The sequence below is a fragment of the Triturus cristatus genome, chromosome 7 (genome assembly GCF_964204655.1).
Source record: "Triturus cristatus chromosome 7, aTriCri1.1, whole genome shotgun sequence".
In the NCBI taxonomy this organism is placed as follows: Eukaryota; Metazoa; Chordata; class Amphibia; order Caudata; family Salamandridae; genus Triturus; species Triturus cristatus.
In genome coordinates this window covers 785,203,181-785,220,911 of record NC_140590.1, presented here as the reverse complement: position 1 = coordinate 785,220,911, position 17,731 = coordinate 785,203,181, and the positions used below count along the sequence as shown (strand labels likewise).

The 17,731-nt window shown below is 47.9% G+C and overlaps 1 protein-coding gene across 2 annotated transcripts in view; it reads right to left on the bottom strand.

Annotated features, from left to right (window-relative positions):
- Positions 1–536: 536 nt before the first annotated feature.
- CLINT1 (clathrin interactor 1) overlaps positions 537–17,731 on the bottom strand; it is a 565,784-nt gene continuing 548,589 nt past the window's right edge. The window contains exon 12 of one of the 2 annotated variants that reach the window (XM_085617596.1): positions 537–2,332. In XM_085617596.1, coding sequence (XP_085473722.1) covers positions 1,992–2,332 — 341 coding nt within the window. In that variant the 3' untranslated portion in view covers positions 537–1,991. The remainder of the gene's footprint in view (positions 2,333–17,731) is intronic. The other variant, XM_085617597.1, reaches the window with a different exon arrangement.

The following is a 17,731-nucleotide window of genomic DNA, read 5'->3' as shown; positions in this document are numbered from 1 at the left end:
ACATTAATACAGTAACTAGTCAAACCCAAAGTGTACACACACACTTACCAATCACAACCAAGATAACAAGCTCATAAGTTAGTTGTCAATGCGGATTTGGAGAAAGAAGACATTTTTAACATGACTTGTATGTACAGAAACCACAGACAGATGAGGGGAACATTAAATTCCTGAAACAAAGTGAAAAACTGCACAAGTAAAAAAATGCATCTACAATACATAAGAACACCCAAAGGCTATTTTCCAATATTTTAATGCCACAACATTGGATGAAAACTGGAAGCTGTTCTTTTACCAAAAACCACAAGCTCATCACAAATCTAATATCTTAGCATATTTGTTTCCAACACAGTCCCGAAATGTAATCCTCTCAGCCACAATTCTCACTGTTCTGCTCTAAATACGAACTGTGCAGTTATTACCTCAAGTTCAACTAGGTAGTTAGCATGAACAAACATTGAATCTGAATAATGGCCAAGCTATGAGCATTTTCATGAATGCTGAGGCTGGAAAGAAAGATTCGACTGCCAGGTCTGTTCAGTTTGATCAGGTTTAATGTTATGATGAACAGAACATTCTGTGTACAGGGGAAACAACATTTGAACAATTCATATTTTGTCTTATGTTCATTGAGAAAAAAAAGAAAATCAGATGAAACAAGGGAGCTGGATGATTAACAGCTGCAGAGCCTCAGTAATTCCTCTGCTCTGGCCTCCAAGCTCCAACTCTGGAATCATGATTGGTAATTGAAGATATGGGCAGAAAAGACACGTTTTGGATACCCCTCTCCATTTCATGCATTCTTCATTATACTATGTGAATACAATCTTTAATGCCCAAGCCTTTTCACTAATAATAGTTATATATATTTCTGTATGCACATATATATATATATATGAAGAGACCAAGTTCATTGAGAGTAGGCCACGTCCGCCACAGCTGTATTTACACAGAAAGTCAGCAAAATTTGTATAAAATCTAAAATCCTGCGGCTCTGAGGGACGAGGACAGGTCTCTACAAACACATTTTAAAATAAAATATTCATTTTTTACCATTGCATTTTTGAAAACATCGAAAAGTGAAGTGATAGAATTTTTCTTCAAGTTTTACAGGGCTCAGGAGGGAAGAAAGGAAGAGAATTAACATGTTTCAGCCCTTTAAAGAAACATCCTACATTCATCCAATAACCAGGAAGGATCATCCCCTCTGAGAATTGCAAATTGTGCTTCCCACTCTGATTTTACATTGCTCCTTATGCCTTCCTTTGAATTCTCAAATATAATATTAACTAAAAGAACCTCCCACTCTCCTACAACATGTGAACTCTGTAGAGGGTAAGTTAAAGTCAGCCGGCAAGAGCGGCCTGAATGCGCTGATGCCGCCAAGAACTCTACAAAATCAGTCTGGAATCTCCTGGTCAGCCCACGCATCCCTGAATGTATAATGTGGAAAAACGCCAGGGCCAGAAGCTATGTTCAATAGGACATGAGCAGAAACACTTCTGCTCACAGAAAAGCACAAACCTGTAGTAACATTGTGTGGATCACAAGGGACAAAAATATAGATTCTTATTTTTTTTTAAAAAACAAAAAAACAGATTAATGCAGGTACATTAAGAGCTGGCCCTGCGGTTTCAGAAACAGGAATGTGCCTGTCATGGACTGGAAAAAGTCTTTAAAAAGAACTAAAGCCCACCCAGACTCCTGACTAAATAACCCAAGAGTCCAATCACATGAGGGCATGTGTGCGGCCAAGCCAGGTACCTAGAGCTGGGCAAAGCAAGGAAAATACCCAGCATTAGAGCACCATACAGTTTCAAAATAGCCTTTTTGGTTCTTAGTACAAAAGTCTTTAAATTGATTATGGGGAAGTGAGACAGAAAGAGAGGAGGGGGATGAGTATTTCCACTACTCTTCCCCCTCAGAATCTCCCACGTAAGCCTTCTGTGCAGCTAAATCTCCAACTGTCTTTGTCAAATGAGGCTCCCAGTCTATTTGAAGTTGGCAAAGTTTGCGAAGGCATCCTGTTTGGGCTGCATGGTACCAGGGCTTAGGGCCATGCTGTGCATGCCCATCCCAGCACTTGGCACCCCCATAGACACATTTACTCCCATCATTCCTGGATTCATCATTGGAGCGGCTCCCACAGAGGACATGCCCATTGTTCCCGTCACCATGTTGGGCATGCCCATTCCCATTGTTCCCATGGGCATGGTTGAAGCCATAAGGGGACTGGTCGCCATAGGTCGTCCAGGAATCATGGCAGGTGAGGCAGTCAGGTTAAGTCCAGCAAAGTTCTGCGTCATTAAACCCACTGGCGGCTGAACATCTGCTGAGTAAAGAAAGAACAAGTTACAGTGTCTAGAAAAACAAGAAGCTTCCGTGTACGAGACAAAAAAAGGTCTGTACATTTCACCAATGGTTTGTGCATTATAGATACTTTAATGGTGCTACTCATGCAATTACCCCTTCTATAGCGTTAAGTAAGCCTATTTCTTTATTTACCGTCATTTTCGTTTTAAACAATTTGAATTAGTTTCATTTAAAAAACATTGTTGCACGGGCTCCATTATCACTGAAGCCTATAGTTGGCAGCAAATAGTTGTGAAGCTCTGTATCTGCCGAGAGTAACAAGTAAGCAACAAGGCACACATCAAGAGTAACAGTACAATCAGTGGAAATTACCACCCGTCAAAGAGGTTCAAATCCCACAAGAGAAGTCCATGCCATGACAGCTGTTCCACTCACCCTATAACTTGGCAAATATCTTAGGGCAATCTCGCCTGACAAACAGCCTTCTCAGCAAACAGACCCTTTCAAATTGTCTCTCCAAGCATCAAAATGGGGAAGTAGTTGGCTGCCTCAGGGCCTCACGGTGTTGCGTCTGTCCGCCACGAGAGACATACGGCACAGACTATTTTAGAGATTTTTGATAAGGAGCTCTCACGCAAAATGTCTAAGGAGATTGTTTTGGCAGTCAATGACAATGGAAATGCAAGTGTTGCGGACAGATACCTAATTGCATTGTCCCAAAATACCCTGAGCAGGAGGCATAGCCATATATTTTTTTTAAACACATTTTATTAATTTTCAGTTTTCATCCCGTTAGTTACTACATATTGCAGTCACAGTAATACGGCACATTGAGGTCGCAGTGCAACATATTTACACCATGATAGAAAAGATTTGTGTATCACATGAATGCAACTATCCCATCCCTCCCCCCCCACCCCAAGTTCATCTAGCACCATCCACTTACAGCATATTTCACAAGGCGTTCCGCTATCTACTCCCGGTTGCACTCAAACATTCAAGATATATAAATGTACTGTACGGTGCAAGGTCTACCTGGAATATAAATCAATGTTCTCATGAACTGGAAGAGGGGCTGGGTAGCAAAACTGTCATTAGGTCCGGGTGACAGGAACAGGCGGTGGAGCCAGTGCCTTGAATGCTTCCAGAATAGGATGGCAGCGCTCTCTGCACCCCCCATCCCACCACTTCCCCATGCCAGCCATAAATCTGTGGGGATGTGGACGATTTCCACCTCATCGTGATGGAGCGTTTAGCCAGGAGTAAGGTTAAGACTATAAAGCAAAGTTGTACTTTCTGCGTCTTAGGGCGTTGTATCAATCCTAAGAGGCAAACTGCAGGAGTGCCTGGGACTGGAATCCCGACCGCGGTTTCGAGTAAAGTAAGTACTTCTGACCAATAAGGTGCGAGCACAGGGCACTGCCACAACATATGTAACAAGTCAGCGTCCACTAATTTACATCTGGGGCAGCAGTGTTGTGTGGTTGGGAATATCCATTGCAACCGGTGTGGGGTAAGATACGCCCTATGTAGGACCATATATTGAATGAATTTGAATTTGGCGTTGCGTGGTATCTTCCTAGGGTATGCTAGAGTCCTGTTCCAGTCCCCATCCGCCAAGTCTGTGCCAAGATCCGTGGACCATTTGTTGCGCAAGTCCGTCAGTGGGATTCTAGTGTGGGTAGTTATGCCTTTGTAGAGCCAATTGGTGAGATGACAGCCTTCTCCCATTAGGTAGGTCATGAATACCGTTTCGTGCCTAGGGGGTTCCTCTCTGTGGGGGGCTCAATGTTTCTTTACATATTGCAAGACTACTGCGTGTGTTAGATATAACGCATCAGTGACTCCCTGTCGTCTGACAAAGTTACCATGATCCATAAGTGTACCTTGATCAAATAGAGCACCCACTGTGGCCACACCACCCTCCGCCCAAGGAAACAGTCGTCTTTTGGTGAGGAGGCCGGTGGGGATGGCAATAAGTGGTGTGTTGTCAGAATAAGGAAGGCAGCTACGCGTGTAGTGTATGGATTTTCTCCAGTACATGAGCGCTGTGCGCAGGAGCGTCGTTTGGGATCTTAGCCAGCGGTAGGAGCAGGGTATGTAACCGCCCTTGGTCTGTCAGCAGAAGTGTAATCAATTTCATGTAAGTTGCGCCCTGCCAACCAATACGAGAGCCACTGTAATTGGCTCGCGTAACAGTATGCGCTGAAGTCCGGGGCACCCAGACCACCCTTGTCGGTGTCCAGCTGTAGCTTGGTTAGCCCCACCCTACGGCGTCCATTACCCCAAATCAAGGCAGACAGTGTAGCATTCAGGGAGTTAAGAAGCGGGGTCGGGATCACAACCGCCAGGTTAGTAAAAAAATATAGTAGCCGGGGCAGGACTACCATTTTTGATATCGCCACTCGACCCATCACTGAGAGTGGTAGGGAGGACCAGAAGGTGACCTGCGACCGGAGAGATCTTATAACCTTACCCAGGTTACCCCTCCACTAGGTCCGGTGAGGTAAACCTGTATACCAAGATATTTGAACGTGTGTGCAGCGACAGTAAGTGAGTGGGAGCCGAACTTGATCACCTCTGGACGTTCCCCTTGGTGAAAAAAGAAGGCATAGGACTTACTATCATTTATACTAAGGCCTGAGAGCTGCTCAAAAGAGGCGGAGATGCTCGGGATGGGTGTGAGAGAGGTTAGGTCGTCAGCATACAGAATAATATCGTACGCGTATGCGGAGACTGCGTGTGTTGTCTGTCCTATTAGTATTCCCATTTGTGCCGCTGACACTCGTACTCGAAGAGCCAATGGCTCCAGGGCCAGCACAAACAGTGGGGTCAAAGGGCATCCCTGACGGGTGCCTTTACCAATAGGATATTCCCGGGAGATGTGTCGCCCCGTGCGGGCCCTCAAAGTGGGGTCCGTATACAGGAGCCTAACCCATTGCACATAATCTGGGGGATGCCGAACCTCTCGAGCACTCGGAACATGTCTGGGTGATTTAGCTTATGTAGATAAGGGAGGAGGCGGCCAGAAAGAATCTTACTTAGTATTTTATACTCGGATGTAAGTAGGGACAAAGGTCGGTAACCTGACAGGTCTGTCGTCGAGCGTCTCGGTTTGGGGAGGGACACTACCAGCGCCTGTCTATTGGAGGAGGGCAATGATCCAGTAGCCAGCGCAGTGTTATACAGCCGCTCTAACTGCAGCACCAGAGAGTCCGAGATTGTAGCAAAGAATTCGGCTGGGAGGCCGTCCAGACCAGGAGCCTTGTTCCGGGGCAGGCCCCTGATGGCTTCCTTGATTTCGGTCCTCGTGATAGGGCCAGATAGAACGTCCCGCTCTGCTTTGGACAGTTGAGGAAACGGTACATCAGTTAAAATGGCGCCGAGGGCCTCTTCCACCAGCAGGGAGGGGGAGGGGGGAGGGGGAGGGGGGTGCCTGGTATAAAGCCTGGTAGAATTCGCAGAAGGCTGTGTTTATATCCTGTTGTGTATCTACTGTGTTCCCATTTCCAGCAGTTATCTCGTGTATCGGGGTCATCTCGAAGTATGCGTGCTAGCAGCGGGCCTGCCTTGTCGGCATCGGCATGTTTAGCGTGTGTGGAGGTGGTGTAGTCAATGTGCCTAAGTGTTTCAAGTAGTTCCGCATGTTTGATTCGGGCGTCCTGCAAGAGTGTTCCCTTAGCTGTGTCTTGTTCTAGACTATTCAGGGAGTTTTGGACTTTTCAAGTTATGTATTTCCTGTCGCGCCCCTGCTGTGGTGCTAATGGCTATTCCCCTGATCACCATCTTGAATGCATCCCATTCCATCTGTGGTGTGGATGCAGTTCCCATTTTCTCTACGAAATAATGATCAATGCCTACAGCTAGAGCCTCCCGGAAGACGGAATCCTCGAGCATTGAGGGCCACAGTTTCCAGGTAGGAACAGGGGTGGGGATTCTGCCCCAGGTGAGAGAGATCTCCAAGGGGCTATGGTCAGAGGGTGTCTTGCCCAAATATGTTGCATGTGTCACCTGAGTTGTGATGTGGTTGGAGCAGAGGATCCTGTCAATTCGAGTGTGGAGTTGGTGTGGGTGCGAGAAGAAGAATTATTCTCTGCTGGCAGGGTACTTCAGGCGCCAGACATCTCCCAGGCCCCAACCCTCGGCCCAGCGGCACAGATGGACATTGTTGGCTCCGCCCAAAGGGGGGTGCGATCCATCGATGGTGGGGTCCATTACAGTGTTGTAGTCCCCTCCTAGTATCCATGAGCATGTAGCCCAGGGCACCAGGACAGGGTTAAGGCTCAGGAGGTAGTGATCCTGTTTGAAGTTGGGTGCATACTTGCTACCTAAGACTACCTGTGTGCCATCTAGAGTGCCCCTCACTAGTATGTATCTGCCAAATGAATCCAACCGTTGCTCCAGTGCTTTGAAGGGGACCCCACTCCTAACCCCTATAGACGCACCCCTGGCAAAGGCAGAGTATGACGTGGAGAAAACCTGCCCCCTCCATTTTTTGCAGAGTTTACCCGCCTCAGCTGCGGTCAGGTGGGATTCCTGTAGGAATACTATGTGTGCACGCCGCCTATTCAATTGTGCGTGAACTCTGTGCCGTTGGTGGACCGATCCCAGGCCCTGTACATTCCAGGTAATCACATTGTAGCTGTCTTGAATCAGTGTCTGAGGTGCACTAATGGGGCATGCATGTGCAACGTTGGGGGAGCAGCAATATTCCGGGTAGCGCAAGTGGTGGGCTAGATCCTGAAAATTACCAAACTACCTTCTACAATACTCGGGCCAGCTATTCGAACTGCGCTGGCCTAAACCATATGCACAACGGTGCTAACTAATAACAGTGTGTGTGCTGCTTTCGCTAAAGGAGGGTGCATTTCTGTAGACTGCCTAGTAAAGTTGAAACATCTCGAGCTCCATGCGGTCCGGACCGCTTTTAACAGCATATTTCGCAGTTTCGGAACTATGGGTGCGGCCCATTTCGCCAAGTACAAGTCTTATATAAACAGAGAGGTGAGATTGACACACATCTTGCCCCAGCATTGACCCCTACAAAGCATTATCCCAAGAAACCATCAGCAGTTTGGGGTGTAATGTTACTAAATAAATTGATACTGGACTGAGTCCGAACGATTCGAGACTTCTTCAGAAGAGTCCGAAAGAATTGGATGGGCTTCATCTCTGAACCTGGTGGCCGTCTCTAGTGCCTCCGCTTGATCTCGTAGGGCCTGCTCCTGTGTGGAAGTCCTAGATTTTGCTGTGAGCCCCCGCCGGAGGAGTTTTGATTTGCGGACTCGTCTCGGTTTCAGAGAGGCAGTGGCGGTTTGCGAAGAGGGGCCAGACCCACCAGGAGGGAACAATTTCGAGCCATTCTTCCACCTCCTCAGGGGTCTCAAAGAACTGTCTTTTGGTCGTGGATCACTTTTAGCTTAGCCCAGAAACAGCAGTGCGTATTTGACGTTCAGTGCTCCGAGTTTCTTCTTTGCGTCTTGGTAACGGGAGTGCTTGCGTTGGACCAGGGCAGTGTAGTCAGGGTAGAAGGATACCCGCTGGTTCTCGTATTGTATTTGGGACAGTTCTCTCGCCTTTTGCAACAAGGTGTCGCGGTCTCTAAAGTTCAGGACTTAGACAATTACGGGTCTGGGGCGAGCCCCCGCAGCTGGTCTGCCAGTCGGGATCCTATGCACCCTTTCTACACAGAAAAGTTCTGAGAGGCCTTCCGGGTCCACATGGTCCCTGAACCACTGTTCCATGAATCTGGTAGCGTCTGTTCCCTTATATCGTTCCGGCAGGCCTATGACACTGATATTGTTGCGCCGGGCACGTCCCTCCGCGTCGTCCGCCCTCTCCTGTAACCCAGCAACCTGTTTTTTGGAGCTGCGCAAGTTGTGCACTGTGATCCTTGTGTTGTGGCACCAGTTCCGTCAGTGCGAGTTTGTTATCCTTGACAACCGCGGCAAGCTTGTCATGGTCGTCTTTAAGGAGAGCGAGCCCCGTAGTTAGAGTTCTAAGTTGCCGCTCAATGGCCGTTCGCGAGTCGCGTATCTCTAACAGGATAAGGTCCAACTTGTCTCGGGGGGGGGGGGGGTCTCCGAGTCAGTGGGAGGGATACTGTTAGCAATGTGTGTGGTGGGTGCAGTGTCATTGATCTGTTGTGTGTCAGCAACGCCGGCTTCCGTCCCCTTGGCCCTGGGGTGGCCCATTGTAGCGTGGCCGTGAGGCGCCAGTCGCAGGCCCCAAAGAAGCAGCCGGCCACCACCAAAGGTAATGGCCAGGCCGCACACAGCTGTCAATGGGCGGTCTCTCCATTGCCTAGGCCCTGCCAGGGCTCACCATGCAGCAGCTGCGTGTGGGTCGGGGATGATCTTCGAGGCCCTAGCCATGGGCCCTCCACGATCTCACACCAGCCAGTAGCGCCCCTCCCCTCTGGTGTCGTGTTCCCGGTGTTACACAAGTGTGGGGGGTCCAGATAGGAGGCCGCAGCATCGCCGCAGATGTCTCCCCTCAAACGTTCTCCCAGGAAAGCAGTTCACCCCGAGTACCTATGTACAGGCTTATTGAGAGCTGTCTCCATGCCCAACCCCGCGGTGTGGTCTCAGCGTTGTGCACTGTGGCCAGTGGGCAGGGAGGGTCAGCCAATCCATGCAGGCAGGGTGATCTCAGTGGGTCTAAGAACACTGGGTCAGCCAGGGCGAGGTGCCACAAAGCACTCAGACAGGTTCTCCCCTTGTCACCGGGGTGGCGCAGCAAGTCTAGATCCGCACCAATCCATCCCCGGCAAGCTGGTTCAGTCGTATGCCGGCCTCAGATCCGCGCCGGAGCCCAGCAACGAACACAGTGTTCAGGGCGGCAATAGAGGGGGAAGCGGGCCAGCACACAGTTTGCAGCCGTCAATCACAGCCCCCAACCACCATCGGCAGCACGGTGAGTGGTCCCATTAACACTCCCCCCGGAGCTGTCACAGCGTTCAGTTAGGGGGCGGCAGTGGGTGGGGGGTACCAGGGACAGGCTCCGACCACCACAGCAGGATCCAGGCCGCAAGTGACCACAATAAAGCCGAACCCCCGCAGATGTTACCAGCCAGCATAGAGTGGGGGTCTGGCGACGAGGCCTCCGGTCGCGGCAGGGCCCACATGCAGCCTCACCTTCTCCCTGGCACGGCAGGGTCGCAGGCGTGCAGAGTCTTCCGTAATGGCGTAGTTCCGCTAGTTCCGGCTCCTGCGCTCCAAAGGCGGCTGACTGACGCGATACAGCCAGCAACACAGGTCCCCAACGACCCCTGCTCAGTCGCGGACCAGCAGGGAGGGAGGCAGGCCGCTCTGCGGGGCCTTACCGGCTTAGGGTCTCAGCGTTCGGCGGACCGGGTCCAATTATTGCGCTGCTCACTCCCATACAGCACCCCCCCCCCTCGGTCTTGGGGGGGCTCAGCGGTGGCCGGATGTGGAGTGCCTCACCGGACTCGGTCCCGGCCTCCACTACAGTTCCGGCGTCTCCTCAGCTCGTCCTCGAGGACAGGCCGCCGACTCCGTGACCCACGCCCAGCCCGGTGATCGGGAGAGGCCAGCGGGGCTCAGCAGCGATTTACCGGGTGAGTGCCCCCCGGCTCGTGGGAGCACCCTCGGCAGGAGGTTCGATGGCCGTTGGGAGTCGAAACTGCCAGGATTAGGCAGGATTTAGTAGGTACGAGCGCGGAGCTTGCTTACTGTGTGGCCTCCATGCTCGGCAGTTAGCCACGCCCCCACCCCCCTGAGGCATAGCCATATAATATGAATAAAAGTGACTACCCTGGCACATGCCCAAATATACTCACCACAGTGCGCCCCCCTACCACCAAAAAGGTTTTAAGCTGGGTTTACGTGCATTAGAAGTGATTTCGTGTTTTAAGGTGTACCAGACTAAACTCTGATCGGATAGCCTCTTGCCTCTTGTATTAGAGTGACTTTTCTCTTCATTCATTGTCCAGTGGTCCCAGGTCAGTTTTTCATCTATTCGTGATCCTCCTTGGGAAGCAGAGCATGCTATTAATTTACTTTTTATAGATTGGAGAAATGGCCTTGGTGGGTAGCGGTTCCAGGAGCACCCTTTGCTCCAAGGGGATATAATCAGGGTGTACTGCATTTGAGATGCCTATTACCTTTGGGTATGTTCAGCTGTAAGCATCTGAATCTCTGGGTGTCCTCTATGGTATTTCGATTAGCCATTCAAATGTTGCAGGTCTTTAAGTAATTACATTTCCCACAACAGTGTCCCCAATGGTAAGACTTCTGGCCGCCCTATATTACTTGCACTAGTCTTTCACAATTTAATTATGATATTCATTTCCCATGTGATATTCATTCCCCATGTACTCCTCTAGGCTTCCCTGGGTGGCATGTCAGTCAAGTGCTATGGAAGGTTCTGGTACTGGAGAGGATGTCTATTTATCCAGCACTACCAGGTGCAAGATCCAGTTATATTTTCTCAATCTAGGGGTGCTATCCTCATTACACTTGCCCCTCTATGTAGTCAATGATTATCTTGAGAGTCACTATCACAAAGCAATGTACGGACGACTGAATATATACAGACTGGCATGTTGGTAGGAAATAAGAACCAGGGACTGGAGATAATTTTAACTAAGGCTTTACAATTCCATAGACAAAGTGGTAGATTTCCCCAGTGTGCCACATCTTTGAAAAGTGACAGGGCCTGTAAAAGGTTATGATTCAAACCTGCATCTTCAACTCTGGATATAGAAATTCCCCGATATTTAAAGACCTGCCAAGATACCAGGAAAGGGCAATCAAAATAGGACAGAGTTGTCTAGCCCATGCAGCAAAATAAGGTTGCCTTTGTCAAATGTATTCCAAATACAGAGTACTGTCAATAGGTCTGGACAACGTGCCTTGGTCGTCTGGAGCAATACAGTACAACACAATAGTATGCCATATGCATAAAGGAACATTCAGGATCTCATCAGAGGCCCTCATCAAAACACCTAGCCTGGAGGGAGCATCCCTGGAGAATTCCTCTTCCCAAAATGCGATGCCATCACTCCATTAAGTCTCACTTTAGCCAGTACACTGTGCCTATAAGTATCCTTTCCAAATCAGCAAACATGAATGGCTATTTAGCGGATTTAAACGTCTTTTCAGCATCTAAGAGCAGCTGGTTCTTTTAGTCTATATGTTTATTGAGAGCAACAAGCAGGTGACTCTGGTTTAGATCTTGTTGGCATAAACCCCAATTGGTCCAGATGGACCAAGTCACCAATCACAGCATTAAGTGGGTTAGCCGAAACTTCTTAAATTGTCTTCCAGTCCCCTACAACAGAATCCTTCACTCATGTTGCATGTGTGAATATCTCTGCATTGGTGGAACACGTGTGTTGAGTGTCGCTTGTGGGCATGGCCACAATGGATTCCATTTTGAAAGGAAAGAAAATAAGTGGTAGCTAAGATGGAGGGTCAGAGGTAGAGAATAGACAGTCAAAAGGTCTTCCTGATATTCCAGGGAGGTATGCTCTGTTGACTTCAGGAATATTACATCAGGAGTCAGTACACTGCAAGTATGTTGCACTCCCTTTACATCAGGAGTAATTTACTTCACAGGTAAGTACATTTACAAACGTTTAAATGGCTGAAACCAAATATTTTCATATAGCTAAACATGTTAAAAATCGTTAATGTTAATTGAAATTAATAAACATCCTGAATTAATACAAAGTTAATATTACTTCAACAGCAAATGAACAATTTACTTTAACATTAACTTATGTAAAATATAATAAAAATATTTCTAATCAAAAGAAACAGCAAATACTAGGAAATTATATGAGATTTAATGGTCTGTCTTTTAGGTTTAAAAATAAAATTGTCATTTAATAATTTAAAGGAAAAGATTACTTACCTGTACAATAGTTTTGCGATGCGATGAATTTTCAGGATACACAGTGTGTGTTCTTACTCCATCTACTGGTTGGGTACAGAAAAGACCCTATATATTTTTTTGTCTCGTGTGTCATTCAGCAGGCGGGTAGTGCCATCTCCCAAAACAGGGCAGGGGTGGTGTCCTTGAATGAGGGAAACACTGCTCCATGAAAAGGAGCCGAGGCAGGACAAGCAGGAGTAGTCTGCTTTTTGCCAGGGTGAGAGTTGTGCCACTCCACAAGGGTAAAATCTGAGAGCCCCTAAAGAGCAGCATCAAAAAGATAAGCGCTACAAAGGGTCAGACCACCGCCTGTAGTAGACAAGAAAGCCAACTTCCTGTGATGGTGAGAACTGTGCCAGCAACCTAGAACTCGCCTGGCCACCTAGCCATTTGGGTGGGGGGTTTGTATCTGTTCTCAAAGAAAAACTTGTAAACACTGCATCTACTCCCAGTCAGGTAGTGACACAACTTCAGCTCTCCCTTGAGCAATGCCAATCCTCCTGCACACAGCTGGTCGAGCTGGGGAAAAGAACGTTGCTCATAATGTGTTATTCAGCACACACCCCTTATGTCATGAATCTCCTGTCTAAAAAAGAGTATGTCAAATAAAACATCTCTAAACCTGAATGCATGACACTTGAATCATTGAGAAATAACAAAGACAGTCATAAAACCTGCTGATAAGGGGGGAGTTATAGTGGTCCAAAATACTGCAAACTACAAGACTGAGATTTTTAACACAATTGGAGGTGGAAGAAAATACCAGGAAACTCAGAGCAGACCCTACTAAAGATATTTCAGGCATTATTAAGAGGGCCACAGATGTAAGCCTAGAGGAGGGTTTCCTGTCGATGTATGAACATAGCTACCTCAACAACACACAGCCCAGGAAGCCCACCATATATACATTACCCAAGATTCATAAACGTATGGCCAATCCACAAGGCAGACCCATAATCTTAGGCTGTGGCTCCATTTTGGAACCATTATGCAAGCATGTGGACGTAGTTCTTAATCCCAGGGTGGAATGTACTGCGTCCTACCTAAGGGACACTATGAAAACCATCACACTGGTATATAATTTGACATTTGATTCCAAACAACAACTGCTGATAACCATAGACATATTGTCACTTTATACCAGTATTCCAAAAAGGAATGTAATCAGAACAGTCTTGGATGACAGACCTAGACTCATTCAAGTCCTGACTGAGTTCCTAATAATTTGTTAGAAATTGCCATGACTAAGAACTTTTTCCTCTTTCAGGGGGCACATTATCTTCAAATAAAAGGGGTAGCAATGGGAGCAGGATTCACACCTGACTTGGCTATTTTGTATATGGATAACCATGAGCATTGTCACATATTTAGTGTCCAAAATCTATACAGATGTAATGTTGAGCTTTGGAGACGCTACATCGATGTGTATATATATATATATACACACCCACTCATTCTTTAACAGGCCTTTCCCTATATTTGTTAAAAAATTTGAAAATTAAACATTCACTGGATGACATCATCAGTGACGTCATCAGTGATGTCATTTGAGATGTCATCAGTGATGTCATGAGTGATGTCACTGACCATGTCATGAATGATGTAACATGTGACGTCATCAGCAGTGGATTGCGGTCGCGCGAGTTATAGTGAGCTGAACTAACTATAACGGGGGAATTTCAATGGTTTTTTACGAGAGAAATGTCCAGCTAACTATAACGTGTGTGAAACCTATGGTTTTTTCAGTGAATTTGTAAGGTTTTTTAAATGCCAATTCCTAACTATAACGTGTGTGAAACCTTTGGTTTTTTCAGTGAATTTGCAAGGTTTTTAAATGCTAAATCCTAACTATAATGTGTGTGAAACCTATGGTTTTTTAAGTGAATATATATATATATATATAAAAATATTAATATATACACACACACCCACACAACTCTTTCACACACGCGTACATAAATTAACGTATTATTGTTTTGAAAATATTTTCTGCCATAAATGCCATATTTGCTGAGCGCGAGGACTGCCGTTCCATCCACGTCCAACCCCCGGGACACATTTACTCCCTTCCGGGGAGATTCATGGCACTATTCACAATTGCTTCAACTTTATTTCCACCGAATTATGTTTCTTCTCTCTGCACCTCGCAGGCCCTCGGTGTTAATTGGTTGCACAGCACAGACAAACTGCAGGTGGACAACAAGGGGTTACGTGATATTTGTTTCGAAAATAATCCGGGTCTACATTGCAAACTACGCGCCTTTTCAGTTTTGTGCCTGCCAGGGGCCGAATTGGAGTGAACAAAGTAGTGAAACCGTGCCCGGAGAGGTTGGCGGTGGGGGTGAATGCATTCATTTCCAAAGAGGGTGTGAAGTTCACGTCAAAAGATACAATCAACAAAAAGGGTGTGCGAAAACTTCAAAATAAAAAGTTTCAAAATAGTGACCACGACTGTAGAAAATGGTGAATTTTCAGTGATCCAGCCCAGAAAGCACTTTATGATTCAGCTGAAACACTTTCTTAAAGTGCACCCTTTGGACCCATTCTGCAGAGAGATCAACATGGCCCCGGCTCCAGCTGGGTGGATAAGGATGAGCCCAGACACAGCAGGGTGGCAAGGGAGGGAAATAGCGTTGTGGGCAGCTCAGCGGAAAATTCACTGTAGTGAGGCAGGTGGTAAACACAGCAGAGCGTGACTAGCAACCGTGGTATTTACAGCTCGGTGGTCACGGCATCAATGGTAAACGCCCGAACACTCATTGGTGGGAATGCTTATAATTATAGACGGTGAAGACAGGTTAAGGTACCTTAGAAGTAAAGACAGTGAAGGAAGTTCTGCAGTAAAGTTGGCGAAGTCAGATTTAAGGTAAAGACAGCCCAACATTGCGCAATGACACGCTTCCAAGGCTGGGTCACCCCTCTGCCCCGTCACCCCGTGAGATACGTTGCTGGTGCTCAGAAAGTCTCCGCATACTCATTCTAGGCTGGTTTACCGGGCTCCATGGATCGCTGGGCAGATGGTACCGGCTGTTTCGTGATTTTGAACTGTAATATGAAAACTATGAGACAGAAATTGAGAACTCGGGGCTGTATGTGACGGATCTGCCCTTGAGAGCTGTATGGGGCGTTCGGTGGTGTTACCTGCACCGGTGAGCGGTGTTTGGGGCGTACACGCAGTCTGTCACCGTCCCGGGGATCCGTTTCGTTGTTATCTGCCTGGGGAGCGGTGTAAGGGCCTCGTGGCCGTTTCTGGAAGCTGCGCACTATGTAACCAGCTCGGAGAGAGTTATAGGGCTCTGGGTGATATGGAGGCAGCACGGGCCCTCTTCTGAATATCATCTGCCCAATGAGCTGTGTAGGGCTTAGGGTCGTAAGTATCCGCTTCAGGGAGCTGTGTGTGGCTCTAGGAAGTATGTAGCCTAGTCTGAAAGTGTTAAGGGTCTCTAATCAGTAAGGTAGCTGTGGCTGGGGCGCTGGGCCGTATGTAACTGGTCAGTGCAGTAGTATGGAGTGCTATACAATATGGATCCGGCCCGGGCAGCGGGGTGGTATCTGAGCATTATGTGTCACTCCGCCAACATTTTTAGAAACATGAGTTACCAAATCCGCCAGCCTGTCTGCTCGTTTGAGCCTCTTCCTGTTAGTCATCATACAGGCTACCCGCCCGATTTGCTTGCTCGACTCTCTCTCTGCCTTTCTATGTCTGCATGCCTCTTCCCCTTGCATGCCTATCTGCGTGCCCATTTCGTTTTCCTGCCTGTTTGCTTGCCCTGCCTGCCCATCTTTCTCAACACCTTTGCTCCTGCTTGCCTCCCTTTTTGGCTTGTGTGCCTGAGAGGAAGGTGCCTGTTGTCCGCTAAACTGTCTTTTCGCATACTTATCTGTCTGCCTGTCTTGTCTCCGTTTCCCGCGTGTCTGTGATTGCGCGCTCACTTTGAGAGTACGTTGCTCTATTACACTGTGGTTACCTGGACAGTTTGCGCTTGTGTGATGAATCCCCTGCCTGCCACGCGCTGCCTCCGAATCCCGGTTAAGCGTTTCCCACAATTCCTCAAAGTGAAAGTGTAAGTGCGCCCTTGAAGTGATTACACAAGCACATCGGGAGCCCCCTCACCCCACTAACTCCGTCCCTCGTGCAGGTCGAGGGCAACACGGCAATGACCACATATTATCGTTTAAGCTTCCCTGACACAAATACATTGACTGCCAAAGGCAATAATGGCCCCTCCCTCTGCCTCTTCTGTAGGTCTACGTGTGACCAGAGCCAGTTTTGGCCACGCACCCTGTCTGACCAATCCGTGTCAATAGTGACCACTGACTCTGCCTCGTCCCCAGAATGCAATCTGACCATTGGAAACCAACTGCCACCATCCTGGATAGTGTTCAGTTATAAACACTGCCCCCTTGTGTGCCAAGGTGCACATAAGCGTTCATAACAAACACCATTAAAGAAGGCGACTGTGCTGTGCACGTTTACTGTGCGATTAGTCGGAGGTGAGGTTGCTGTTTGTGTATTTACGGTTCTTGTGACTGTAAGCGCCTTTTAGTGCCTGCATGTTTGCGTGCCCGTCTCTGTTTAAGTGTGGCGGCGTATTTTTTTTTTTTTTTTTTTGAAAACCTTTATTGACAGTTCAATCACGAACAGGTATGGGCCTACAACCCCCCGGGGCCGGCCGCTAAGCAATTAGAGCAAAAACAGGCAAATGTAAACACAGGCAGCACTTCGGGGAGGAGAATCGTAATGCCAATATTGTGAACAGCGTAGGTAGGGCACCAGGAGAAAAAGGTTTTCATTTTATGATAAAACAAGGCAGAAGGATCAGGTGCCAGACAATTTCCAAACAGCAATTACAGTTATGCAGAGTAATAGACAGAAACGATTTACGGCAATCTGTTAGGTCAATGGCGCAAACACAAGAACATCAGGATGGGGAAGAATATCGTAAGCAGTGGCGCCTGCAGTCCCCGGCCAGAACTCCCGGAAAGCACCCCGGAAATTGTGGTACACATGGAGCGGCAGCGAGTCATAGCAAAGGAAGTGTATCACGCTGATCCCAGAAAAAGAAAAACAAAAAGAAACAGAGAAGAAAAAGGAGGCCATGGAAAAAGAGAGAAAAGACTAAAGAATCCCCTCCCCCAACCCCCCACCCTGCACCTCTGCAGATGAGTACGGCCCCCCCCCCCAGCAGTGTGCCTGTCGCCCCGGAACCAGACCCGAAATATAGAAGAATAGGGAAAAAGAAGTAGGAAAAGAACCCCACCAGACGGGGGGGTAGAGAGGGTATTAATAAACTGGAGGAGGGCCCCCAAAACATACCCCCTGCTTCTCCCTCCCGCACGGTAAGTTTCCCCCAAGGTGAACAATAAACAGCACAAAATCGATCTTCTCAAAGAAAGATGGGGAGCATTATGCACCTATTATGCTGTTAGCTACGCCAGGAGAGCACGCAACCCCTAAGCCCGCCCGTCCACTAGATGACCACCCCTGAAGGATCAGCCTTATCCCTGACCACTCTTT